This window comes from Pogona vitticeps, chromosome 1 (genome assembly GCF_051106095.1).
Source record: "Pogona vitticeps strain Pit_001003342236 chromosome 1, PviZW2.1, whole genome shotgun sequence".
Lineage (NCBI taxonomy): Eukaryota > Metazoa > Chordata > Lepidosauria > Squamata > Agamidae > Pogona > Pogona vitticeps.
The window spans coordinates 197437764-197465066 of NC_135783.1; the positions used below are offsets into that span (position 1 = coordinate 197437764).

Consider the following 27303-nt stretch of genomic DNA (forward strand, 5'->3'; position numbering starts at 1 on the left):
GAGAAACTGAGCTTCACAGTTCCGATTTGCACGGTCTACCAGTGTTTTGATTATGCCTCCTTTTTGCTGTGGATGGTGGTTGGAGTTTTTGTGTAGGTACCGGTCTGTGTGGGTGGGTTTTCTGTAGACCTTGTGTCCCAGTCGGAGGTCAGTTTTGTGTAGGACCATGACATCTAAAAACAGGAGTTGGCCCTTGTGGTGACGTCCCTCTTTCACGTCACAATGGTCAGGACACTCTCTCATTCACACTTTATTTACGCTGCCACCAACCACTCCTTCGTAAGATTCTTCAGACAAATGTATGATTTTAAAAATAAAAACTTCTATTTTATTGATAACAACAGAAGGAATGGTAAATCACTTTATCAACTAAAATAAAAAGGCAATCAGTAATAATAAAGTATCCCCTCATACACACTATCACTCAGACCTTAACTCTTCATAACTCTCAACTCTAACTCTACCTCTCCATAACTCTTAACTCTCTAAAAACTGTCTCACATCATTCACTCCCCCCCCCTTATATACACAGCTCCACCTCCTGGAGTCCCACCTCCTGCTCTGCTATAGGCAGATGGGTTCCAGCATAACCATGATAGGCAGGTGACGTCATCGCAGCCGTCACAGCCCTCTATTTCTTTTTCCATAGTGAATTGTATATTTGGGTGGGTGCTGAAATTCTTCCAATTTTTCTTCACTGTGGCTCCAAATTGCAAAGGTGTCATCCACATATCGGAACCAGACTGTAGGTGCAAGGGGTACCGAAGCCAGGGCAAGTTTTTCGAAATGCTCCATGTAGAAGTTTGCTATAACCAGGCTGAGGGGGCTCCCCATGCCCACTCCATCTGTCTGTTCATAGAATTCATCATCCCACTGGAAATAGCTGGTCAACAGGGTATGTCTGGCAAAAACACAGACCAATGTTCCTGCACCTGAAATCACATACAAAGCACGGGGGGTGGGGGGCAGCATGTGGGGACTGTGAAGCCAAAGCAGCTAAGGAAATCCTGGGAAGACATCAGGGGACAGATGCAAAGAGATTCTTCCCAGCCCTCCAGCAACCAAATGATCTAGCAATCATTCTAACAATTAGACAAAGTTAAAATTATTTTGGAGGGGACAGGAGAGAGCCCCCAGTCACAGAGAACATCCCCCACTTAAAATATTGCCTTCAACACCACCCTGTACCTGCTTGGATTGCTCTTCTACAAGCAGTCACACACCAGTGTGATCCAATGTGAATGTGTTCCCTTTTTTTAAAAGTGGAAGTCCTAGCAGTGGAGGAAAAGATCCAGATAAAAAGATCAGGCTGATTAATATTGAACTGTACTTTGTGTGGCCAGCGGAAAAGACTACCAATCTGCCCATGTCAATCCTGGACCAACCCTGCACTATTTTTTGGGCAGTGGAGTTGTCCTTTTCATGCTGGATAACCACATATAGGATTGCACTGCACAGGGCCTTATGTGGAGAAGGAAGAACCCCCTGAAATCAACAGTATTTATTTCCAAGTAAATACCTAATTTGTGAACCCATAAATAGGAATCCATTCATGATTCATGGCCTGCAATAAACCTCTTCAGCAGACAAGCTAAAGGCAGTGAAATATTTCATTTGTTGCGTGAGTTCCTTGTGTTTAATCTTGTGTCAGTTACCTTGTGACCTTTCTATGTCTGTTCTGTATGTACTGTACAGTATATGTCATTCCGTCTCACTCCTCTCCACAAAAGCTCCTATTACAATATACTGTAATAGTCTTTAAGGTGCCACGTTCTTATCTTTTTGTTTTGTTTCTTTGGATGTTGCCTGACAGGCTTGCACAGATTAACCCAGCGACCTTTTCCAAAACTTCCTTGTTTGTTTTTCCAGAGACGTTGTTGCGTTTGCTCTGTTGCCCTATCCAAAATAGATTTTCAGTTTTATCACATTTACTGTCATGTTTCCAATGATTGGATGGTTTTGTTGCATCTACAGCTTCTTTTCCTTTCAACTGTGGCTATCTTGATTTAGATTTGCGTCCAAGTTTCTTTCTTTTTCGGTTTTTTTTTGGGGGGGGGGCACCTTGGATTTTTCATGTTTCTCGGCTTTCTAATTTATGTCTTTGTGGGTGGTGTTGAATTTTAATTGTTGTTAGCCGCTCAGAATTGTTCTTTTGCTTAGTTTTGATCGTGTGTTGCAATTTTGATTTTGACTTTTTGAATAACTATTTTGGCCAATATTTTCTTTTAAATGTGATTGATTGTTTTATTGTTGCAAACTACACAGAGTGGCTTTGGAGACAGATGGGCACTGTAGACGTCGGATAGATACACAGAGAGGTGCCCCGGCCTTTTGCAAAGCTTCCCGGCCCCCATTAACATCTCTCTGCTCCTGCCTCAGAAAGGGCCACCAAGGCCTCATCCTTCTGTTCTGGGCAGTCGAAGGAGTCTTGTCGCGCAGCATCTTGGGAATTGTAGGCTGAGAGAGCGCGTGTATCCACAGGGAACGTCGGGAAACGGAGTCAATCCGCGATGGCGCAGAGAACCCTGGGAATTGTAGTTTATTAAGTTAAAAGAATGCATACTCCACACCGTCCTAGCCGAGTGTTTTGAGGACGTTGGGACCCCGCTCTGAAAGCAAGATAAAGGAACCGCTTGAAAGAAGTAAATCCATCTTCAGAAGAGCGAGGGGGAGGGGAATAAAAAAAAGAGAGGATGTCATCCAATCAGCGCACGGCTTCGCGCAGAAGTCCTGCCTCCCGTCTTCCCTCTCATTGGAGGGCCTGCGAGCGGAAGTGGCGTCGTCGTTGTATCGGGGCGGGCGCTATGGCGGAGCTCGGGAGGTGGAGGTAAGTGGACGGGAAAGTGCGGAGGGAGAGGGTTAGCTGGGAGGGGGCTGTTTGGTCTCCGCCAGAACCTGGGCCTTCTCCGTTGCCTTAGCGACGGGAAGCGGAGTGATTTTCCGACGGGCCGGGAGGACCACTGCTCAGGCCTCTTCCTCGCTTGGGCGGCCGAGGCGGAGGAAGCCGTTCGGGCCTTCCTCTTCGTGCTCCGTGCTCCAGGATGGCTTCTTGCGGGAAGCGGTCTCTTCGTATGTCCCGCCAACACGTGTAGGTCAATACACACGTGGGCACGCATACGGCCGGGAGGCGACCCCTCCTGGCTTTGGTAGGAGGGCGGCTCCTTAGCTGCCCCCGCCTCTCTCTTCCGTGCCCCTGTGATATTTATTTATTTCATATATTTTTACCCCTCCTTTCTTCTTGAAAAGGACCCAAGGCGGCTTACATTATTAAAAAGACAACATTTAAAAGCTAAAAATAAGGAGTATCCCACGGTGGTTTACCTCATTAAAAGACCATGTGTAAACCTAAGAACAAGGAGTATATAATTAAAAAAACTTATTGGCACATTTTTTTTCTCTCCCGCTTCCCCTTTTTCTTTCCTACCTAAGTGGGTGCTCTTCTTGGGTCATTTTAAGGAGAAAGGCGGGGTGAAAATATTTTAAATGATAATGATGCTCATGATAATAACTGATTGTGAGCGTAAACATAGGTGATTTCTTTTTGCACTGCATATTCTATCTCCGGCAGGCAGTGTGGTCTCATGGACAGAGTGGTCGATTACGACTCAGGAGACCTGGGTTCAAATCCCTGGATGCTCACTTCTGGGGAGGAGGAGGGGTAGAAATGGTAAAACTTTTCCTGAACATCTCACACACCCTGAAAACTTTATAGGCCTTGCCCTAAGTTGGATGTGACTCAACATATGCTATCCCTCACTCTGGGTTGATTTACCTTGGCAAAAGATAGTTTTGCATTGAAGAGGAATTTGGCAAAAGTTAGATCAGCAGAAAAAAGTGTTCCTGAATGCAGAGACCTAGATTCAGAATAATGAGGACTTGCACTGTTTCCTTGGAAACAGCAGTCTTCTTGCAGGGAAGCAGTGCTTTTTTGGGTGGCCCTATTAGTAATGGCAGCAGCTGATTTTTGTAATTCAGACTGCTTTCAGTGGTTCTTAACCTTGTTACTCAGATGCTTTTGAACTGCAACTCCCAGAAACCCCAGTCAGCACAGCTGGTGGTGAAGGCTTCTGGGAGTTGCAGTCCAAAACTCCTAAGTAACCCAAGGTTAAGAACCAGTGCTTTAAATGATGGCTTGTTGTATTTCTCGTTAATATTTTCAGTGGAATATTGTCCTTGCTATGTTGTGCTTAAGCAGAAATGGGCAGGTTGTGATGTTTCTGATGCTTTGGACTGCATCTCTCATCATCCATCACAGTTGCCCATGGTGACTAAGGTCAGCGGGAGTTGCTGTCCATAGGCCATGTATGTATAAAAACATAACTTAAAATTAAACAACAATCACAAAAAAATGGTTCCAGTAATTGTGTTGCAAGTTTTATATTCTGCAAATTATTTAGTTTCTGCCATTAGGGCAACATTCCTATTTTTCAGTATCATCCAAGTATTTTGTGTAAGAACCATCTTCATCAATCTTTATGAACATGAACCCACAAAATACCAAAAAAACAGAATCTTGGACTATTTCCTCTGTCACCCCTATTCTCCGTTGTTATTGCTATAGAGCTTGGTGGCAATCCAGGGGAAGGGGAAGGGGGAGCAGGTGCTGAGTTGTTGCATTACCATCCCTTAAGTAGGAAAATTGGAGACCACACTGAAAAGGAGGAGAAAGTGATGAGAAGATACTGTGAGCAGATAGTAGGAAAGCAGCTTGGCACATTTGGGTATTCAGTGTCTCAAAATCAATTTTATTTTTATTCTCGCATGCAGTGATGTACCTAGTGTTGCCTCTCTGATTTACATCACATACCTCAAATATGGGCCACCACGACAAACCTATCTTCCCAATACTTGTTGAGAGTTTCTCTCTCCTGTGCTGTTTCTTACCTTCTCTCAATTCTCTGAGAAGTTTGTCTGCAAAATTATAAGGATGATATTTGCTCACACAGAGAGACTGTTAGGTATACACCCTTCCTCTCAGACTTTGCTAGTAAGATATTTTTCCTGGCGTTACAAGGCAACAGGCAGAACACAGAGCTGTTTTCTTCTTGCAGGTTAGGATATCATTAGATTCCGACCGAGGTTTCTCTCACTTCTGGAAAGTTTGGGGAAGGAACAGCTTTGCAAAACTTGTTTTCCTCTGCACTCCTTTTTGCCACATCCTCACAACCCTATACAACAGATATTAGGGGATGGACATACTATAGGGGGGAAGCAGAATTAGTGAAGATTACTTCCTTCTGTGTTCAATCAACAGAAGAGTCCCACTTGATCAATAATAATAATAATAATAATAATAATAATAATAATAATTTATTGTCATTGTAAGTATATGCACAGTATACCCATACAATGAAATTCACAGACACCCAGAGACCAGACACATGCACACACATAAAATTCCCCAAACACTCCCCACCCACTAAAAAAACCTCTTGCTGATGGAAGGAGCTGTGCTGTCTCTGGGAAACGTTTGATAAACCAGCACAAAATCTTTAAATTGCCACTGTTCAGACATTTCACTCCCCTTCTCCCCAACCTTGGAATGCTGTGATGTGCAGTATCTTTAAAAATATACTTTATGTATGCATGTATGTATTTGATTTTTATACTGACCATCTAATGGACAAACTACTTTGGACAGTTTATAAATTAAGCAAAGCAAAGCATGCTGCTTATATACTGACCCATAGCGCTTCAAGCACTTTCTGGTAAAAGGCACTCCTGGACACAGCTGATATACATGCTTCCATAGATAGTGGCTTAAACACAAATGAAATGGATCCAGACTATCATTTTCTTCCAATAATGCCTGCAGCTGATCAGAGACCACCCTCTCAATTAACTTGCCCCAAAAATAACTATTTGTGATGGTTCTGTAGTTGTTTAGATCACTGGTTCTTAACCTTGGGTTACTCAGGAGTTTTGGACTGCAACTCCCAGAAGCCTTCATCATTAACTGTGCTGGCTGGGGTTTCTGGGAGTTGCAGTTCAAAAACATCCGAGTAACAAAGGTTAAGAACCTAGGGTTTAGATCATCCATCACCAGATTTGTTTTCTTAAGAATTGGCCTTATTATCATGTATTTTAAGCAGGAGGGCATATGGCCTTCCTGAAGAGACAATTGATGACATGGGTGGCCCGTTCTACTGTTATATTCTTGGCAGATTTTAACAGCCAAGATAGGCAAGGATCTAAAAAAAGAGGTATTAGCTTACAGTTGTTCATTTCCTGAGGCCTTAATAATTGAAACTGATCCAGTAAACCCCGACTAGATGGTGCATGATTACACTGTTCAATGTGATCTGTTGGGCTAAATGACTCAAGGTCTTGACGGATGCATTTAATTTTTCAATCTGAAATGGGCTGCCAGTTGGTTGCAGTTCTGTATACTTTGTTGTAATGTTTGCATCTGTCTAACATTTATAAAGTTGCAGATAACTCAAAGGTGAAATAGTTGTGTGTAAGAATGAATTGTAGAGGGTGGTAACTGTGTGTACTTAGTCCTTATTTTGAATGATGTTCCTGACAGCTTATAGGCCGTCTCTTTGGGGGAACTTGGTATAAAGAGCTTCTACATCCATCATAGTTAGGATGGTGTTGTCAGGGAGATAATGAGTGGAGTGAAATTTCCTTAGAAACTGTGGTATCTCTTACATACAGTAGCTAGGTGCACTGGTGGCATATGGTTTGAGGATGGAGTCCACAGTGACAGTATTAATGTTCGATACAGTGGCTGTGGTGGGGTTCCCTGGTTTGTGTATGTTTGATAGCAGGTGGAAAGTGGCTGGTTGAGGTTCTTGCAGTGTGTTAGTCAGAATGTGTTCATATATATTTTCAGGGAAGTTTTTCATAAGGTTTTGTAATTCCTTTTGATAATTGTCATTTGGGTCTCTAGTTAGGAGTGAGTTGGTAGTGTATCCGTTATTATTATGGAAACATTGAGCTACACACAGAAGAGTGAGAGACAAGTACCCAATTCTAAATTTTTCCAGAGGCCAAAAAGTAAATGGTCCCTACCTGGAATGGGACTGCTTGAACCAGGTGGTGGATTGGTAATCAAATTTACTGTCACCATAACGTCCTGAGAAACAGTACTTAAATTACCAAGAATATTTGTTTTGATTCTCATCTAAAAAATCTTTAATGAGGGTTCATGCTATATGCCCTGTTTTCCCAAAAATAAGACAAGGTCTTATATTAATTTTTGCTCCTAAAAAAGCATTAGGTCTTGTTTTCTGGGGATATCTTTTTTTTCATGTGCGGCATTCTATATTTATTCAGATACAGTCCTGTCATCATCTTCTGGTTGCTGCACAATGATGGAGGCTGGGGTTTCACTCAACTGGGGCTTATTTTTGGGATAGACTTATATTACGAGCATCCTGAAAAATCATACTACAGCTTATTTCCAGGGAAACAGGGTATTAAACAAAAGCTAAATTTGTTAGCTTGTAGGTGATCTACTTTCAGAGCATAGTTATTCCTGTTTTAAGAATTTTAAGAATTTCAAATAAATTTTGCTTTAAAATTGCATTCACAGGTGAACTGTTTTTGGCAGAAGAATAACATAGATTTCCCAGCTTGATTTCTGTAAAGTGATTAAAATCCTGAAGTACATTGAGAAGAAAACCATGAAGAGTGGAGTGGCACAGGTTAACGTAAGTAGTATTTGTAATAATAATAGTAACAGTTAAAGAAAAGGGTGCATTCTTTGTTGACTCATGGATTTTGCTTCTTGAGGACACTTTCACATTGTGTTAGGGCTTGTTTGCCTTTCAAGCTCTTTTCTAAATTGAATCAATTTAGAAATCATATGGTGTCTCTTGGGAGAATTTTATATTGATAAGCTGTGTTGTATCTTGGTTGAGTGGTCTGCACTGGCTTTGTCCTCTGCCCACCCTGCCCTCATCCTGAACACTCACCCTTGCTGCTGGGGGTGGGGGTCTGCTGGCTAAGCTCTTTGTCCCATTAGAAAGTTTGATTGTTTCTGTCCCTTCAAGAACGATGATGCAGTTGTCAGCTGCCCAGTTTTCCAGGCAGCCCTACTGGTTTTTCCTGGCTTCTCTCTGCCCATTTTAAACTTTGTTCCATGAAAAGCTGCCTGGTGAGGAAAAGTAGGAACAAATAAGACAAGGACCTTCTCCCTGCCTCCCAGGGAACAGATGGAACATTCTTAAAGGGGTAGAAGCAGCTTGCCCAAGGAACAAGCAGCTTTGAGAGCAGACCCTTCCTCTCCTGTGCTCATCCATACCTCCTTCCTTCCTGCTATCTGTTCCACCACCTCCACTGGTTACCCAGAGATAAAATTTGCAGGGATGTACGTATGCATAAGTGAATCCAGATTAACGTGTGCTAAATTAGATGACCCTCTGGCAGAACAGTAGTCTAGGTCACTTTTCCAACCAGAAAACATGCTTCCTTAGCAAAATAATTCTGTTTACATCATGGAGACACTTTATTTTAAACATTTTTTTGAGAAGCATTACACAGTTCTTTTTGTCAGTGGGACCAAGCCCTTACTTGGACTGGAGTTTCTCTTCATTTCTAGGTGGGGGAAGAGTGGGGAGAAATTCAGTGGTAAAGGTAGGAAGAGCAGCACAAGTCTGCAAATTTATCTTGCTTTCTTATGCAGACAGTATTTCTTGATGGGAAGGCTTGTGTGTCCTGAGAATCATGAATCCTTCTGCAAAAATGGAAACCTGGGAAAGGACAAGGGAGTGAAAGCCAGAAGCCAAGCAGTGGCTTCAGCTGTTCCTTTCTTGGTGCTGTTGTGGAGGAAGTTCAAGCTGATGGGTGGCTGAGGAGCATCATATGCAATCTGCCCTATTTGCTCATGTGCCCTTTCTCTGGAAAACATGAACACTTGCTTGAAAGCAAATAAACAGAAAGCCTAGCAGGACAATCAACAAATGGCAGCTGCTGCTTGTCTTCATTAAAATTTATGATTTAAATGGTAGAGGCCTGACCAGGTTACCCATTAAACCCAGCAATGCTGACAGTAGGAGCTGAAGGTGCATTTTGTGTGGGGGGGTGGGGGGGCTATCATGTGGTACAAAGAAAGCTGAAACATGCCATTTATATCATAATGTGCAGTTACTAGCATTGGAAAGGAAGGATCATTTTCTGCCCTGTGTGTGGATGCCAGTCTTTGCCCTTGGGACCTTTGTCCTGCAGAACAGGTGTTCTATTGAGCATCATCCTATTGTGCTGTAGGATTGGCCTGAAAAGGATCACACGTTCATGTGTATCCACGCTGCTTGAAAACATCATGTCGTAAAGATTTTCTCCTACATTGCTATATGCCTCTGAAAGTGAATTGTCTGGTAAGAAGTAGTGTAAACTTATGAAGGAATGCAGGATGGGAACAAAAATCCAAGTATTTCATGTTTTATCTGAATGTGTTACTGCTTATGATAGAACGGGGCTTCAAGCTTAGTTATCTCTTGTATAATTTTTCTACTTGAAGTCTGGTTCCAGTTATGAAAGGAGAGAAGCATCCAGTCCTCGCCAGAGAAGTTCTTCTCCAGAAGACAGGTAAAAATTATTTTTGAATTATTGCTTGGTGTTGCTGAGATGCTATAGAAACAGTGATTTTGGAGATGGGTTTTTTGGTTGATTATAAGAGGAATGGTTTTCCTAAAATGGGCCAGTTTGGGGGCTGTGGACACATTTGGAAGCAGTTATCAAAGTTAATATGTATTAAACAACAATAGTGTGTATTACTGTTTCAAGAATCAGATAATTTGTGGCATGAAGTAAATTACATGCTGCCTCTCATCTGTTACTGATATGAAAAATCAAGAGCACATGTGCAATGCTTGTCTGGTGGTTCCCCTATCCCTTTCAAAGAAAGCTAACCACAAAGTTTTGCCTTCAATCTCAATACAGGTATGCAGAGCGTGGAAGATCTCGGTCACCACAAGGCAAAAGTTATTCCAGCCATAGTAGACCTGACCGGGAACATTCAGAAAGGGGACGTTATAGTGACAAACACTCAGAATCAAGGTGAATGTTGAGTGCAGAAGAAAGTAAAGTTCATTGTTTAGCTTTTAGCAAGACTGATTTTTTTGTTCTGTTTCACTTTCAAAATAAGTATAATAGAGTCTTTATGTAGCCCCAGTGTGGGATTTTTCAAATATTACAGAATTGGAATCTGTCCAAAATATTTTTTTTAACCAGAGCACTAGGAGTACCAAGGTTACTTCCATTGCCACCATCCGTTCTTAGATTTCATGCTACTCTGTGGGTAGTCTTGCTAAACAAGCATCTATTCTGTTCTGGCTGCCTTCAGATCGTGTTCCCTGTAGCCTTACCACCACTCTCATTGCCCAGTGAAGAAATGGGAAGGGACTCCCAGTCAGCTAAGACATCCACAGCTAAATCAAAGCTGGGTTACTCCCCAGGCTATCTCCACAGGAGTGCATATGAGTCAGCCCGAAAATATATCATTAAAAGATTATATGATATTAGTATCCAGACTACCATGGCATCTGTAGCTAGCTGCAGTTCCATATGATATACAAAGGCCTTTCCTTGCCTTTTGGAAAGCTGCCCCCATATTGATCATTTATTAGTACTCACGAGCGAAGACACTAACTCTTGCAATATATGGTATTTTCCTACCTTTAGGGGGAGAGAGAGACAAGAAAGAGAGAGGGAATCTGACCGAGTAAGGTACAGGAAATCCCCTTCCCCTGACAAAAGAAATGCTATGGAGAAATCAGCTGTATCTCATGATGAGCCGCCTCCAAAGAAGAAGAAGGAAGGTTTGGATCCAATTCTTACCCGCACTGGGGGTGCCTACATTCCTCCAGCAAAGCTTCGGATGATGCAAGCACAGATCACTGATAAGAACAGGTATGTGAAATGTCAGCACTGTATTTTAAAATTGGAGTTGTCCACGTACTACACCTAGGTGTGTTTTGGTGCTTGGTGCACCTGATGCTCCCACCTAAACTGGAAAACATGGAGCTGGGGTTGCAGGAGGGGGTGGGGGCAAAGAGTTGGCTGCATGGAAGCAACCTTGTAGCCTGGCATGACAAGAGCTTGGAATGTGAACTTTAAAAACCAGTTCATTTAACATTGGTAGTTGGAATTGGAGAAATGATTTTTTATTGTTTATGGCAAAGAGGCATGGAATCCAATTTTTATTATTAGTAACCCTTTGATTAAATTCTTAGAGTTTCTAAAATGAGCTGTGAGATTTACACAGAATGGGATGTTTGGTTTCCCCTGTTGCTAGCTAGTGGTATTTCTTGCTGTTGATTCCTTGAAAAGGGCTAGTTATCTTGTGTTAAAGATGCCTTCCCTAACCTGGCACTTAATAGGTGCATTGGCATGCATATCTTTCCGTTTGATGGCTTAGGCTGGTATGATTTGTAGATAAAGACTGTCTCAAAGTATGAGATCTGGCAACTTGTTCAATCAAGGTTTTGTCTCTGTTTTTCCTGTCAGTCTGCATGCCATTGATTCAGTGTCTGGACATCATGTATCATTTTGACTAGATTGGAAGAGGCAAATAAACAAAGGTGTTCTCCTTCTAGTTGGAAGACACTAATTGACTGTAATAGTGAAATGTAGCAATAAGTAGCTGGAAAAAATCAGCTGGTGAATAGGGGGTGGGAAACTCTTAATCAGAAATATCTTGACTTCCTCTGTGCACATGCATAACTTTGTGTGTATATGTATTATTGAATAGTTGTATCCAGTACCTCCTCACTTATTCAGAATCAAGAAACACAGCCTGCAGAAATAATTGCTAGAACACAGTTTTTTCAACGGCTGGGGTTCCTATGTTTAGTGATTGCCAGCTTCAGTTTCTAACACACACAGTTGTTCCCTTGCTGTCCTGTTCTCCTTGAAACTACTCTCTGCAATGAATAGCAAGGTAGATTTCTTACTTGTGGCATCAGAGAAGTAGTGAGTGATATTAACCAGCAAATTTAGTTTACTGGACCCCTTTGGGAAGAGGAGGAAATTAATTGACATATGATTAATTAAATGCTGTCGTTTCTGAGTTGTGATAGCGAGTGCCATTAGTCAACAGGTTAACTTGTTAGCCCATGTTGTGGAAGGAGAGAGAGAAGAGTCAAGTAATTACCTAGTTGTATTCGCGAAGGCTTTCACGGCCGGGATCTAATGGTTGTTGTGGGTTTTTCAGGCTTTTTGGCCGTGTTCTGAAGGTTGTTCTTCCTAACATTTCGCCAGTCTCTGTGGCCGGCATCTTCAGAGGACAGAGTGCTTCAGAGGACCAGAGCACAGAGTGCTGTCCTCTGAAGATGCCGGCCACAGAGACTGGCGAAACTTTAGGAAGAACAACCTTCAGAACATGGCCAAAGAGCCCGAAAAACCCACAACAACAATTACCTAGTTATTTTCAAGTTCTGGGCAAGACTAATGACAGAGAAATCCTAAGTTGGGTCCCTACCATCGGTCTCTAGACACTGGTGGACTATAACTCTCAGAATCTCTGGCTGTTGTGGATGTTGGATGGGGCTTTTAGGAGTTGATATGCTGTGCAGTGTGAGGCCAACACTGCCCTTCTTGGTTCACTTTCCTGATAACACTTTTTGACAGAAGACAAGTTACAATTAGAGATGCTAGTTCATCCTTCGGATAAACAGGTGTTTTGTGGTCCCCAGCCTCCCCTCCTCTGGTGGGTGTCCACTCAGAATCAGCGCCCAGAGATGGCGGGGCAGGGAAGCCGGGGCGATGCATCTTGAGTGGGCGCCTGCCGGAGGAGGCAAGGCTTGGAATCGCCAGACACCTGCTCATCTGGAGGACAGACTGGCATAAACTACTGGATCAATAGTTCATGCCTGTCTCTATTCAGTGTTAACGATGATATTTATTTACAATGAGTTTTAATTGATATAGTTAAGTACTCTGCCATTTGCGGATATAAAGCTGAAGTGGTAGAAGACAACTCAAATCGATTCTATGTAGTATATAAAAATACCTGAAGATGTGCAATAATATATTGAGCTGACTAATTGATATCATTTCTAACTAGTTTGACTCTTAACTATTTGAAACAGCTTGGCATATCAAAGGATGAGTTGGGAAGCACTGAAAAAATCCATCAATGGTCTTATCAATAAGGTGAATGTTTCAAATATCGAGAATATTATCCATGAACTTCTTCAAGAAAATATTGTAAGAGGAAGGTAAGCATCAAGTTTATACAATGCAATCTTCTGCTCAGCTTATAATTATGGACTACGTTTCAAGCAATTAGAAGACTTTAATAACTGTAGGCTCTGTTCAATTCAAGTTAGAACTTCCACTGTACATACAATGGCATAATCGTAATTTGATGCTTCTGCATTTGAATGTGAACAGGGGTAAAAATATTGCAGAATTGCAAGCAGGCCTTCCAAAGCAAAGATATCAGGTTATTGATTACTGTGTATGAATGTTAAAGCTGGATGTGAAGAAAGCCAGCAGGAACAAAATGTATTTAGTTCAAATGTAGTGTGAGAGGAGATATTTACATGGGTTGCTAGCAAAACAAAATAAGTAGGTGCCAGATCAGATTAAGCCTAAACCCTCCTAGAAGCAATAAAATAAAATAAAAATGAGAACAGCTAAGCTGAGACTATAACAATTTGGGCACATCTTGAGAAGACAAGACTCATGACAGGAAAGGCAAGAAGACTGGGAAAAGTTGAAGGTAGCAGGAAGAGAGGGAAACCAAGAATAAGATGAATTGACTCAGGAAGTCAGAGCTTTGAGTTTGGATGAGCTGGGCAGGGCTGTCAAGGATCTAGGTCACAAATTCATGGGATTGCAGCCAATTTGACAGACCATAATAACAATGAAAGTGGGTGGTTCTTTTTTAAAAACCTCCAAATTAGTATTTAATTGGAGAGTTTTAAAGAAATCACTCGTGCTCCTGCCAATTAGAGTGGTTATATTCTGATTTAGGGTTACAGCATATTTTAGATCTTTGGAATGACTGGACGTAAGTACAAGGAGCTATTTGCTGCACTGCAGAAGATTAGAGAAGGATGAATTTTTAATCGAGAGGAAAATGACCTGACTGAAGGAAAATTAGTGGCAAACATTTAATTGGTGTTAACTGTACAATCACAGAACATACTGCATTGATGAAAACATCAGTGCACCCTTTACAGTGAGATGTTAATCGCCTTTACGGCCAATGGCATGGACTTCTAATCTGTTAATTATGCCCTAATTATCAGTATCAGCTTCATCAGCTGTCAGTTTTACTCTGCTTCTTCGAAATGTGATAGCATTGAGGTTTAAATATTGGTTGAAGCATCCCTTAATAAACTGTAAGGGGGTATTAAGAATGGTTTCATTTGGCTTTCTTGTCTGTTCTCCATTTGTAGTATTTTTAATAAAATATAGTAAATCTTCCAAAAGGTTGAACACTCTGATTTGTTAGAACAAACAGGCTCCAGTGGAGTAACTGGAATTGCTGGAAAGGGGATCCTCCTCCTTCCTGCATCTACCCCCCCCCCAATTCCTTAAAGCTTTTGCAGAGAGGTCTGAGGAATCCTTGGATCACTTTTTTGGGTACTGCAGAGTGTAGTTGGGGTGTGTGCGGGGGAGATAATATTTATGCTAGCATAGCTTTAGATGTCTATTTCCTGTTCTCTAGAACAACAGTGGACGGAAACTAGATTGGACTGTGCTAGATAATTTGCAGTAGATTCAGCAACCATGTCCAATTTCCAGTTGTTAATTTATTGTATTTAATTCTTTAAATTCCTCACATACCATCCAATTGGCAATGACCCCAGTATGGTTTGTGGAGGTGGAAATAAAAAACTATGCAGAATTGTAGATTGAGAAACAGGTAAATCAACTAAAACAGAACCAGACATTACAATACAGTGGTGCCTCGCATAACGGGCGCCCCATTTAACGTCAAATCCGCATAGCGACAATGTTTTTGCAATCGCTTTTGCGATTGCCTAACAATGTTTCCTATGGGGGAAAATCGCTTTGCGATGATCGGTAAGCTGTTTCGCTTACCAATTTTCGCATAGTGATTATTTTTCCCCTGCTGATTGGCAGTTCCAAAATGGCTGCCAGGTAAAACAGGGACGGATTCCTCGCTTACCGGGCAGCTAAAATGTGCCGTATGGAGGATTTTCGCTTAAGAGGTAAGTTTTAAGCCCGTAGGAATGCATTGAAGAGGTTTCAATGCATTCCTATGGGGTTTTTAATTTCGCATAGCGACGAAATCACTTTGCAGCGATTTTTGCTGCACGGATTATTGTCGCTATGCGGGGCACCACTGTATTGTGATATTAAATATGAATGCTTTGTAGAAACAGCAAAATGACTTACCAGCCAATTTAATGCTGCAAAATGAAGAAAGTACAGGAAAAAAAATTCTGTCTATGGCAAGACTGTGAATTGTATTCTGAGCAAATTCCTCAGTTCAGACTTCCTTACTATTAAAGTGTTTATTTTTTGTGCCCCCATAAACTAGTGCATCTCGGGGTAAGTTGAAACACCAAGCCTGAAGTCTACTTGCCCATTTTCTAAAGTTCCTTTGTTTATGTTTACAGGCAATGACAATTGAGTGAAAACAAGACCTATGCTCTGGAATGATTTGTTTCCTCCTGTAGTGTAATGTTCGGTCATTTGCTTGTCTCATTTTCTTAAATCATAATTAGCTCTCAGTGGAGATGACTGCTGTGTCACAGACTTATTGCTTCTGTAATAAGGCATAAGCAGTGGCATAAGATGAACTGCTAATCCAAAAAGATCCTCTTCTGACATGCTTCCTAAGTACTTTAATTAAAACAGATTGTCAACAAGCATGTTGCTCCAGGATGCTGGCAGCTTTATAAGTATCTTATAAATAAAGATTTAAATGTCATCATGAAAATAAATTTATAGCTGAGAAAGGAAACAAATTATATTTGCTGTAATTAATTGATTATTTAATTTTTTAAAAAAATCATGCTCCAGTTGTTTTCTGATTGCATAGTTATATCGTAGCCATACCATTTTTGTAGTCGATCTACAATATATAGCAGTATTGCTTTTTTAAATATGCAAAGTCAGTAATTGCTTCTTGTATTTGTTTTTAATTTAAAAGCAAAACCAAAATATTTTTAACCAATTTTCTTCAGTAGCAGAATTTTCTTTTTCTTTTTAATGGTGGAATTGCTCCAGTCACTCTCGACTCTGAATGTATTGTTTTTTAAATGAAGTAGTTTTTGCCATAAACTGGGTCTTTTCCATAAAAACATTAATGTACCTTTGATAGATGGGCAAACTATATGTAGTTATTTGGAAATACTTTCCACTAGGTTTTATTTGTTACTCCTGTTAGGATGATATACAGGAGTGTTTTTTGTTTGTTTTTTAAGCAAAGAGCAAAGAGTTGTTGAGCATTGCTTACTAGAACGCCCTGGTATATTATTTTGCCTGTCTGTGTTAGTGCTTGAGCAGTTTATGATTGCAGAATAGATCCATAGCGAGAGGGATAATGAATATTATGTAACTATAATTGGCAGTTCAGAGTTGATTAAATAAAAATCCAAAACAATACCACATAGAAGTACCTCTCCTTCAGGCCAGCTTGTTGAGACCATAGGAATACCCATTACCATTTTTTTAAAAAATGAGTTGGATCCAGGTCTAGGTACCAGTCCTCCAGTAGCCCAGAAGTGGCACTTGGAGAATATTGGGGTGGGGGGATGCATTTGGTATGAGGAAAGGGTGAGTCCCAAGTACTGGGCAGTGGTGCCTTTTTAAGGAAAGTCCCTCTTCCAGAACTGCATCTGTCTAGTTCTCATCCTCTGTAACCCGAGCCTGCTGCATTTAGCAGTATCCCACAGCTCTCTGAGGTTGGAACAGGAATTGTGAAGAAAGAGAGGGATCAGCATCTGGTAGCTCCATTACATGGGCCAGAATCTGGATCTGACCAAAGATATCTCTTCCCCCTCCCTCCTGAGAAAGTGCTTGCCAAGGCCTGTATTCCAATTGAGGTCATTCAAGATTCCTGTATTCTCATTTACAGGGGATTACTTGCAAGATCAATTTTGCAAGCCCAGAGTGCTTCACCAATCTTCACTCATGTTTATGCAGCAGTTGTCGCAATCATTAATTCAAAATTTCCAAATATCGGAGAACTGATTCTCAAGAGGCTCATTTTAAATTTTCGTAAAGGATACAGAAGAAATGATAAGGTATGTTAAGAAGAGCTACCATGCATAATCATAGGCTAAGGTTTATTAAGCTCTTCTGTTTGTAATACTTAAATACTGCTTTCTGGAAATGCCGTTCTACTCTGAGATTTTCCCCCCTCACATTACTGTGTTCTGAAATTGGGTATAAATTATGTGGTCATCAAGGAAACACAGATTATCATATTTTGAAGCCAAAAATAATAAAACATCCTACGGCCCTCAGCACTAGCAATATAACATAGATATAGATATAAAGGTAAAGGTTCCCCTTGACATTTTCAGTCCAGTCGTGTCAGACTCTAGGGGGCGGTGCTCATCCCGTTTTTCAAGCCGTAGAGCCAGCACTTGTCCAAAGACAATTTCCGTTGCCACATGACCAGTGTGACTAGGGAACGCCGTTTTACCTTCCCACTGAGGTGGTACCTATCTATCTACTCGCATTTGCATGCTTTCGAACTGCTAGGTTGGCGAGGAGCTGGGACAAAGCGACGGGCGCTCACTCTGTCGCATGGATTCGATCTTATGACTGCTGGTCTTCTGACCTTGCAGCAAAGTCTATGTGGTTTAGCCCGCAGCAGCACCACTTTCCCTGACAAACACACACACACACACACACACACACACACACACACACAAAAAAAATTTCAATACTTTTTAATGAATTTAGAGTTTATTGTAGTAAGAACAGAAAATCATCATCATCATCTTAGAACTGCAGAGGAAGGAACCCTATGAATCATTGAATCCAGTCCCTGGATTCTGAACCTCTGGCTCTGCTGCCAGAGACCTAAACGTATATATATAATTTAGCAAGTAAAATTGTATTATTAAATTTATTAAATTTAAAAGTATGAACATTGTAATTAATGAAGCAGCAAACCACTGTACCCTAAAGCAGTGGTTTCCAACGTTGGGTCCCCAGATGTTTTGAGACTGCAATTCCTTGAAGTCTTCACACTATATGTGGTGGCTGGGATTTCTGGGAGTTGCAGTCCAAGACCAACTGGGGACCCAAGGTTGAGAACCAGTGCCTTAAAATATAAAATACAGTTAGAGTTTGCCACTTTGAGAAAGGAGAGTGAAATAATTGAAGACGGGTAACATCAAGACTGTGGTAAAGAAAACAACATTTTTGCCATTTGGGCTTAGAAACAATGCAAACGTCCTTTAATTCCATTAGAAGACAGACAGTGGCATGACTTGCCACTGAAAAAGTCATCCCACTTTGGCTTGCATCGAGTGTACCCTTGACAAGAAGAGGTTAACAAAATTAGATTTGAGTTGTGTAAATCTACAGCACAGAGGGCTGTTGTTTACCAGTAGTGTAGATTTTCTAGCATATAACCCATCTACTCACTTGAGTGCACTCTGCTAACTACGGTTTCACTCAGGAGGCTCTGGCGTAGGCCTTGTCAGATGCTAGAGATGCTCATGCTATCCAGTTGCACTTCTTTGAGAGGGAGTCAGGATTCAGACCAGAGCAGGTTAAGGAGCATGGTCAGCTTGCCAAAGTTCTTTTGGGGCTGAGAGCCCTAGAAAATGGGGAAGGCTGCCTGGTAAGCTCATGTGTGGCCCCCAGGGAGGCAGTGCCTTTATTGTCACCATACTGGATGTGGACCTCACATCCCGCACGGAGGGATATGGTTGGGTGGTTGATAGAATGAATAAAACATGTATGACTTTGTGCTAAGAATTGAACCCCCCCCCCCAAAAAAAAAGAATGTTGTAACGTGTACTCTTAGGGTAAATCTGTTCTCAAACTTCCTTTAAGTATAAGAGAGATCTACAAAAACAATATGCAGTAGTACAGGAAGATCCTGTACTACTGGATCACCTAAATGTTTCCTGGAATCTGTTGCTACCTGAGTTAAAGCAGCCTGAAGAAGACTGACAATTGGTAGCTGATGAGTAGACTACTTCCAAGTATTCTCCATGCAGTCCGTTTCCACTGAGTCTGCATAACCTGTTTGCTGCAAAAATAATCATTGGTTTGGAGAAAAAACATTAACTTTCTAGAGCCAAGTAAATAGTGTTGGTTGTAACCTTTTAAAACATAAGAACAAATGCAATCAGTGTCTTGTATCCAGATGTGGTCATACTTAGAGTGGACCCACACAAGCTGCTGGAAATTCTTAGGCATAACAGACTTAAATCACATTTATTCAAGTAGGTCTGCTCTAAGCATGACTATTTCTGGATATGCTTCTCTGGCTGGGTAAAACAGATTCCCTGATCCCTCCCCTAAAAAATTCCAATAAAGGAAATTCTTTCTCCCCCCCTTTTTTTTTAATGAAAAAATGTTAGATTTTGGGGTAAACCACTTAGGGGTTTTGAATCAAAGTATGAAAAAGAATAAAAGCAGACAAAGAGAAAAGAATAGATACCGTTATGTTTCTGTTTTCCAGCAACTGTGCCTAACATCTTCCAAGTTTGTTGCACATCTTATGAATCAGAACGTGGTAAGAGAGTCTGTATTACTTATTAATAGCATATATGTAATCATTCGGTTTCTGATGCTAAAGCACATCTAGTGGATTTTTGCCTTCAGATATTCAAATGTGAGGTTTTGTATTTAGAGTTTAAGAAAACAGTCCTGGAGTTGACTTGTGATTTACTTTGCCAGGTGGCCACATACAGACACCCTTACCCAAATCAGACCAGTACCTTGCAAAACTCATGGCAGAATCAGACCACTAAGACTTGAGCATTATGCTTCAGCAGAAAAGTACCAGATACATTCAGGATGTTTAGTAGAAAGAGCAATTGTTAGTGTCTCTTACTTGATTATTTATTTATTTAAAATATTTTTATCCCACCTTTCTCCTTAAAAAGTCTTTCATAATGAAGAGCACCATCACTTTGCATTCTTGTTTATTGGACTTGCTGGTTTTAGTTTTCAACTCTATTGACTTCTTTATCGACCAGTGTCACAGACTTCAGATGTGTTTCTCAAAGATGGGCAGCTGTCCTCGTCTCTTTATGTGTCTGGGTTTCCAGGTCTAACTTGCTTGGTGGAGGAGGGCATGTATGTCCTCTGTTCTAGTATTAGAAATGAATTTGTTACAGCTTTTTATCATTTAAGCAAAATCAGCTCTGATAAATTCTGCTCTTGCTACGCAAGCAGATGATAGCAATATAGAGCAGGATAGGCAAGCCCTCAATCTCAGCTGCAACATTTATCATGCTCACTTATCAATTTCAAGAGCTGACTCCCCTCTCGCTGTGCCAGCCCACTGTGCACATCTGTCACTTTCTTCTGTGTTAAAACAGACTTTGACCCCTCTGCCAGGAGTGGAGAGACTTTGGTCCCTCCAAATGTTTCAGATTACAATCTCTGCATTTCCTTATGACCATCTGTGGTGGCTGGGGTTTTTGAGGGTTCAAGTCCTGCCCATTTTGGAGGGTCAGGTTTTCCCCAGTTATGCTCTCCACCCTGCTATGAGCAGCAAAGAATAGCTGCCTGAATGATGTTCCCTTCAACGAGTGACTTGTGTATGTGGGGCCAGAGGCATGCAAGTAACAGTGCATTGCCTATAGACTCTGCCAAAACCACTAGGAAGCAGGCAGGTTAAAGAAATATTTTGTCTTCATCTGTGGAAGTGCCTACCTGACTAGATCCAGTGTTGTTTGCCCTTGAGGTTCACCTTAAATTGGAGGTACAGTGGTGCCTCGCAAGACGATTAATTCATTCAGCAAAAACGCTGTCTTGCAGAAACATTGTCTTGCGAAACGCGGCTCCCCATTGGAATGCATTGAAATCTATTTAATGCATTCCAGTGGGGAAAAATCATCCATAGAAAACATCGTCTTGCGAAGCACAACAGCGGCCGCAAAAACCAATTGTCTTGCGGATTAATCCTCCCGCGAGGCAATCGTCTTGTGAGGCACCACTGTATTTTGTTAATTGATAATTATCTATTTGGATATGCCCAGTGGAGCCTGATTTTGAACTATCAATTCTTTGACTTAAAGGCATTGAGCAGTTGTGTGTGTGTGTGTGTGTGTGTGTGTATGTACGTATGTATGTGTGTGTATGGAGAACCACTGTGTCCACAGTCCCTCTTGGCGTATTTGAGCTACAGTGGACCCTCTACTTAAGGAATTAATCCGTATTGGAATGGTGGCTGCAAGTCGAAAAGTCTGTAAGTCGAATCTCCATTGACCTACAATGCACTGAAAACCGATTAATCCCATAACCAGTGGTTTTTATTCTATTTTTATTCCATTTTGGTTTTTTTTCTGGTCTGTAAGTCGATTCTCTGGCTGCAAGTTGAATCTAAATTTTGCAGCCAGAGAAGTTTGTAACTTGAAAAGTCTGTAAGTCGAGCCATCTGTAAGTTGAGGGTCCACTGTAGTTCCACTGCTCCCTGCAGTAGTGCTGTGTTTTTACTAGCCACTTCAAAGGTATATTTCAAATGCATCCTGTCAGAAGAATATGACTTGTAACAGAAGAGTTTGTGCTGTTCTTTCCGGAAAGGCCCATGAGGTGTTATGTTTGGAAATGCTCACATTGCTTCTGGAGAGACCAACGGATGACAGCATTGAAGTAGCCATTGGGTTTCTGAAGGACTGTGGTCTCAAGTTGACTGAAGTGTCTCCTAGAGGTGTTAATGGTATGTATCTATTGGAGAGAGATTTACAGTATTTTCTAACACCTGTGGTTTTGGTAAAATAACTTTTACTTTGGTTTCATTTTTGAATTGCAGCCATTTTTGACCGGCTTCGTCATGTTCTGCACGAATCGGAAACTGACAAACGAGTTCAGTACATGATAGAAGTTATGTTTGCTGTGCGTAAAGATGGGTTCAAAGATCACCCAATAATTCCAGATGGACTGGATCTTGTGGAGGAGGAGGATCAATTCACCCATATGCTGCCTTTAGAAGATGACTATAATCCAGATGATATTCTTAGTAAGGATGATGTTGAAAAGAATTTTTCATTCCATGTTATTTCTTTCCTGCTCTCCTACAATGTTGGTAACTTTCTGTTCTCTTTTTGTGAAGATGTGTTCAAGATGGATCCTGATTTTGTGGAGAATGAAGAGAAGTACAAAACGCTGAAAAAAGGTGTGTAAGTAATTTCTATTTCAGTTTTGCACAGTAGTTCTCCTAAGGAAACCCACAGTAACTCTGTAACCATTTTGTGCCAGATATTTTAGATATTTATACTCAAAAGCAGGTGACTTGACTATTTCTTTGGTTTACAAAAGTAATGCAGAAAACGAAAGGATTTTTGTTTGGGTCAAAATATAGGGAAAATATTTTGCTGGTCAAGCATTTCTTAATTGTTCTGCTCTTTAAAAAATCATCCTGTTTCTGTCAGGACTAAGCCCTCACTTTCATGCATCTCAGTCTGATACCCTGTGCTTTTATGGGTAGTACAATCCTGCACATATATGCTGAACAGTAATCACCTCTTAAGTTCAGTGGGTGTTGCTTTCAAATAAACAATGATAGGATTTGAGCCTAAGACTGCAGCCATTCTTGTTTCAGTTCCAAAGCATTCATCTGCTCGATTTGGAGGAAGATAATTCTAAATGTCTCACCTCTCCCAATGAAATGGGGCCTTAATGGTTTCCTTGAATTCTCTTCTTATTGTAGAAATTCTTGATGAGGGTGATAGTGACTCAGGATCTGGTGAAGATGTTGGAAGCAGTGAAGAGGAGGATGAAGATGAGGAGGCTAATGATGAGGATGAGAATGAAGAAGGTAAGAGGGCAGTTTAAAGAAGCAGTTGTAGGAACTAATGGAACTGTGGCATTGAAGTGTTACTGGACAGCAAAGTGACTTGTTTTAAATTCTATTGTTTCTTATTTTAGATATGATATAATTAATTAATGTATGCTACTACATCAGGCTGGAGTTAATATTTATGGGCTTGTTTGAAGGCTGAATGAAACATATTAATAATATATATATTTCACTGCCCTCTTTATCCTGAACAGGGGGCATTTCATGCATTCTCCATGGGTAAACTCCATCAAATGACTCATGATTGCCTTGAGTCAAAACACTACTCCAAGGGGTACCCAATGAGATTTTTTTAATTTGCAGGGTGGATTTGATTTAAATCAAATTCATTTAAATTTTAAAAATTGATTTTTGATTATTATTGAATCCTTGGTTTTTTTTTATCCACCCTTAAAATTTGGCTGTAAGGCTTCTGTGCCATGTCACAATCTGCTTTTGAAAACTCTAAAGTTCAAAACTGTTCTGCCATTTGATTTGAGGTTCTGATGTTCATGAAACATAAGCCTAATGGTTTCTTGGACATTTAAGAATTACTTCTATGTTGTCTGTTTAAGAAAAAAAAATCCAGCTTTCCATTTTCTTCAACTTCCATAGTAATTTCCTCCCATACACCAACCTGTTTGTGTCATTCCTTTATTATGATCAACAGATTAGATAAAAATTAGTAACATAATTTCATAATAATGGGAATTGTTAAATACAAATTAAATATACACTGTGTATGATTTGTGTCATTGTTTCTTATTTTTATGATGGGAATCATTTAGCTCATATGCTGCATACTAAGAGTATACAGTAGAACCTCAGTTTATGAATTTAATGCGTTCTGCAGGACATTATGTAATGCGAAAAATCCATAAACCGAAACGCGGTTTGCTATAGTGCAGGGGTGGCGCTATAAATCTCCAGGCACAATGCATCCTGGGGAAACTTCCATCATACTGTGGACAAAAACCGTAAACTGAGGCATTTTCTATGGATTTTCATTCGTAAACCGAAAATTATGTTAACCGAAGCGTTTGTAAATCAAGGTACAGTGGTGCCTCGCTTAGTGATCGCTCCGTTGAGCGACAAAATTGCTAAGTGACGGGGTTTAAGTGATCGCAAAAGCAATCGCTTAGCGATGGTCCCTATGGGGAAAATTCACTTTGCCACGATCGCAGGGAAGCGATCATCACAACGCCCCCATTTTCAGCCAGCTGATCGGTGGTTTCAAAATGGCCGCCGGAAAAACAAAATGGCCACCCGCTGTGTTGCCTTGCTTTAGAGGCACCGAAAATAGCCGCCCCTATGGAGGATTTTCATTCAAGGTTAGTTTTGAAGCCCATAGGAATGCATTAATGGTGTTTTAATGCGTTTCTATGGGCTTTTTAAATCCGTTTAGTGATGAAATTGCTTAGCTACGTTTTTTCCTGCACGGATTAACGTCGCTAAGTGAGGCACCACTGTACTACTGTAATTGTAATAGCCATTTTCACAAAATACTGTGCTATACTGTATTTTACTTATTTTTTATGCTATGGCTGAAACCCTGTTGCTTAGCTTAGTACATTGCACTAGAGTAGGCCCATTAAATCAGTGAGGATTTGGTGAGTCATATTCTCAGTAAGTTCATTGAGTGAAATGGGCCTACTATAGTTGTGACTTGCTAGGCTAAACAGCAGGATTTCAGCTTTTGTTGTATGAGCACAACCCTGCCCTAATCGATTGTTTTTTAGGTGTGTTGGATTCGCTGGAAGAGTTAAAGCTGTGTTTAAATTATTTCTCTTGCAATCTAGATATAAAAAGTGAAGCTTAGCTGGATGGTATCTGTTATGAAAACCACTGTCTTTTCCACACATGCATGAGCAAGAGGCATATTTCATTGAGTCTGCACTGACATCAAGGACATTTGCATTCTATAAATACAAACTTTATTTTTCTATAGAAAATGTTCTTTATGACTTTCGGAGTATGTTTGATACAAAAAAAGCAGCAAAACATGTCTTGTCAGTCAGCAATCAGTAAAAGTAGGTTTTGTTTTTAACTGGCTGCATTGTGGATATAGATCCTGCATATTGGCAAGGTCCTGTTCTTTTAGGAGTACTCTTGGGAAAGGAAAATAAACTTCTGATTCCAAGCAGAAAATAGAAATTAAAAACGGTAATTACAGAACCCTGTCATCACTTGCATTACTCATATGGAAACTCTGGAGGCCACTCCCATAAAAAGTAGGACAATTGACTTATTTCAGAGTCTTGGTTCTAAACGTGATATGATGTTCTGTCTCTATGTCTGATCCCTGATATTTGTTGGTAGAGGAAGATGCATGTACAGATGCCCCACACATACAGACACCAGAGGTATACTCATTATTTTCAATGTAGAACCGGAATTGCATGCACAGATCTTGGCTGTCCTTTGATGAATGGGGCAATCTCTGTGCCCAAGAAGATGCTTCTGCCTGAAAGGTTGGAAGCTTAGGGCCCATTCTTATTTGCAACAGGCAAGCAGTGGGGTCTTATGGAGGCTGATTTCCTTCTCCTTTATCATGTACAGCTATGTAGTCATATGTGTCAACAGCTGGTTCCTTGACATTTTTGTCAGTGTTTCTTCTATGAACACAATTCCAAGGCTGGTTATGCAACAAAGTTTCTCTCCATGGAAGAGAATGCATTAGTTTTGCTGATGCCGGTGAAGGAGCAGCAGGTCATCATGCTACAAGGTTTACATTCTTTTTAGTAATTTGACTTGAGATTATATGAAGGGGGTGCTGACCGGTATTGAGCCTTACCCAGAAAAAATTGAGCTAGGAAGCTGTAACTTTCACACTGTTCTACATATTCTCCCAGGAAGTCAATGCCCTTGCAACATCTGTCCTGCAGCTTCTTAAGTCCCTGCAAATAAAATTCTTCCGACTGCTGGTGTAACCACTCATTTGCAGCATTATTTGCCTCCAGAACACTCCCAAATTGTTGTCCCTTTAGGTGTTTTTTTTACTTTGGGGAACAGATGATAGTCAGAAGAAGCCAGGTTGGGAGAATAGGGTAGATGGGGCATCACTTGAAAGCTTGCAGGAGGTCAGTTTTGTGATTGTTTCACCTTCAGTGTGTGACGAGGCGTTGTCATGCAACAGGATGACACCTTCGGAGAGCTTTCCTCAATGTTTATCCTTGCTGCTTTTCCTCAACTTTGTCAATAAAGCACAGTAATATTTTGCATTAATAGTTGAACCTGTTGGACGTAGTCCACCAGCAGAACTGCCTTCTTATCCCAAAAAACTGTTGCCATTTGCTTCTGCACCGACCTTTGCACTCAAAACCCCACTCTTTGGCCTGGGGAAAACATTGTGCCTCCATTCCTTAGACTGTTCCTTTGTCTCAGGATCATAACAGTAGATCCAGGTCTCATCACCATTTACCAGTTTGCCCAGGAAATCTGACTGATTTCTTGCAAAATGTTCCAAAGCAGCTATTAATGACTGCACAAGTTTCATCTTTTGTCTGGTTGTCAAAGTTTGGGGACCCACTTTGCTGCCAGCTTTCTCATTTCCACGTTGTTGCGGATAATGGCACCAACTCTTTCACATATTCCTAGATATGTGGCAATACTTTTGGCTGATATTCGGTGGCCCTCCATGATCATGTCATGGATGGCTTTCACATTTGCAGGCACAGAGACAGAAACAGGCCTTCCACTGGGTTTCTCACTTTCAACACTGAAATGGCCAGTTTTAAAAATTGACAACCCAACATTTAACTGTTACAGATGAAGGGCCACTGTCATCCATAGTTTGTGACATTTCATCATGGATCTGCTTTGCACCTTTCCCTTGGAAAAACAGGAATTTGTTTATGGTCCTATGCTCTTCCACATTGAACATTTCTGGAGGTTCTGCCATGTTCACTTTGGGCCTGAAAATGAAAGAGAAGTTAAAATCATAGGTACAGTGGTGCCTCGCAAGATGATGTTAATTCGTTCTGCGAAAATCGCTGTCTTGTGAAAACATCGTCTTCCGAAATGAAGAAGTCCATTGAAATGCATCGAAACTGGTTCAGTGCGTTCCGATGGGCTGAAAACTCACCGTCCAGCAAAGATCCTCCATGGGGTGGCCATTTTCGGTGCCTGTAAAGCAGGGAATCCGTCCTGAAAACACAGCAGGTAGCCATTTTGCACAGCGTGCGGCTATTTTAGAACCACTGACCAGCTGTTTCAGAATCATTGTTTAGCGAAAAATCGGTTCCCGAAGCAGGGAACTGATCATTGTTAAGCGAATTTTTCTCATAGGAACATCCTTTTGCGATCGCAAAAGCGATTGCAAAAACTTCATCGTCAAGCAGTTTCGTCATTTAATGAGGCAATTGTTAAGCGAGGCACCACTGTAGTTGATTTTT

General features: G+C 40.9%; 1 protein-coding gene across 1 annotated transcript in view; it reads left to right on the forward strand.

The window, feature by feature from the left end:
- The first annotated feature begins 2744 nt into the window (after nucleotides 1-2744).
- Nucleotides 2745-27303, forward strand: part of CWC22 (CWC22 spliceosome associated protein) — a 43685-nt gene continuing 19126 nt past the window's right edge. The window contains exons 1-12 of the mRNA XM_020804113.3: nucleotides 2745-2827; nucleotides 7541-7658; nucleotides 9467-9534; nucleotides 9889-10005; nucleotides 10630-10857; nucleotides 13038-13166; nucleotides 17009-17177; nucleotides 19583-19636; nucleotides 21655-21790; nucleotides 21884-22090; nucleotides 22184-22246; nucleotides 22781-22888. Coding sequence (XP_020659772.2) covers nucleotides 7632-7658; nucleotides 9467-9534; nucleotides 9889-10005; nucleotides 10630-10857; nucleotides 13038-13166; nucleotides 17009-17177; nucleotides 19583-19636; nucleotides 21655-21790; nucleotides 21884-22090; nucleotides 22184-22246; nucleotides 22781-22888 — 1306 coding nt within the window. The 5' untranslated portion in view covers nucleotides 2745-2827; nucleotides 7541-7631. The remainder of the gene's footprint in view (nucleotides 2828-7540; nucleotides 7659-9466; nucleotides 9535-9888; nucleotides 10006-10629; nucleotides 10858-13037; nucleotides 13167-17008; nucleotides 17178-19582; nucleotides 19637-21654; nucleotides 21791-21883; nucleotides 22091-22183; nucleotides 22247-22780; nucleotides 22889-27303) is intronic.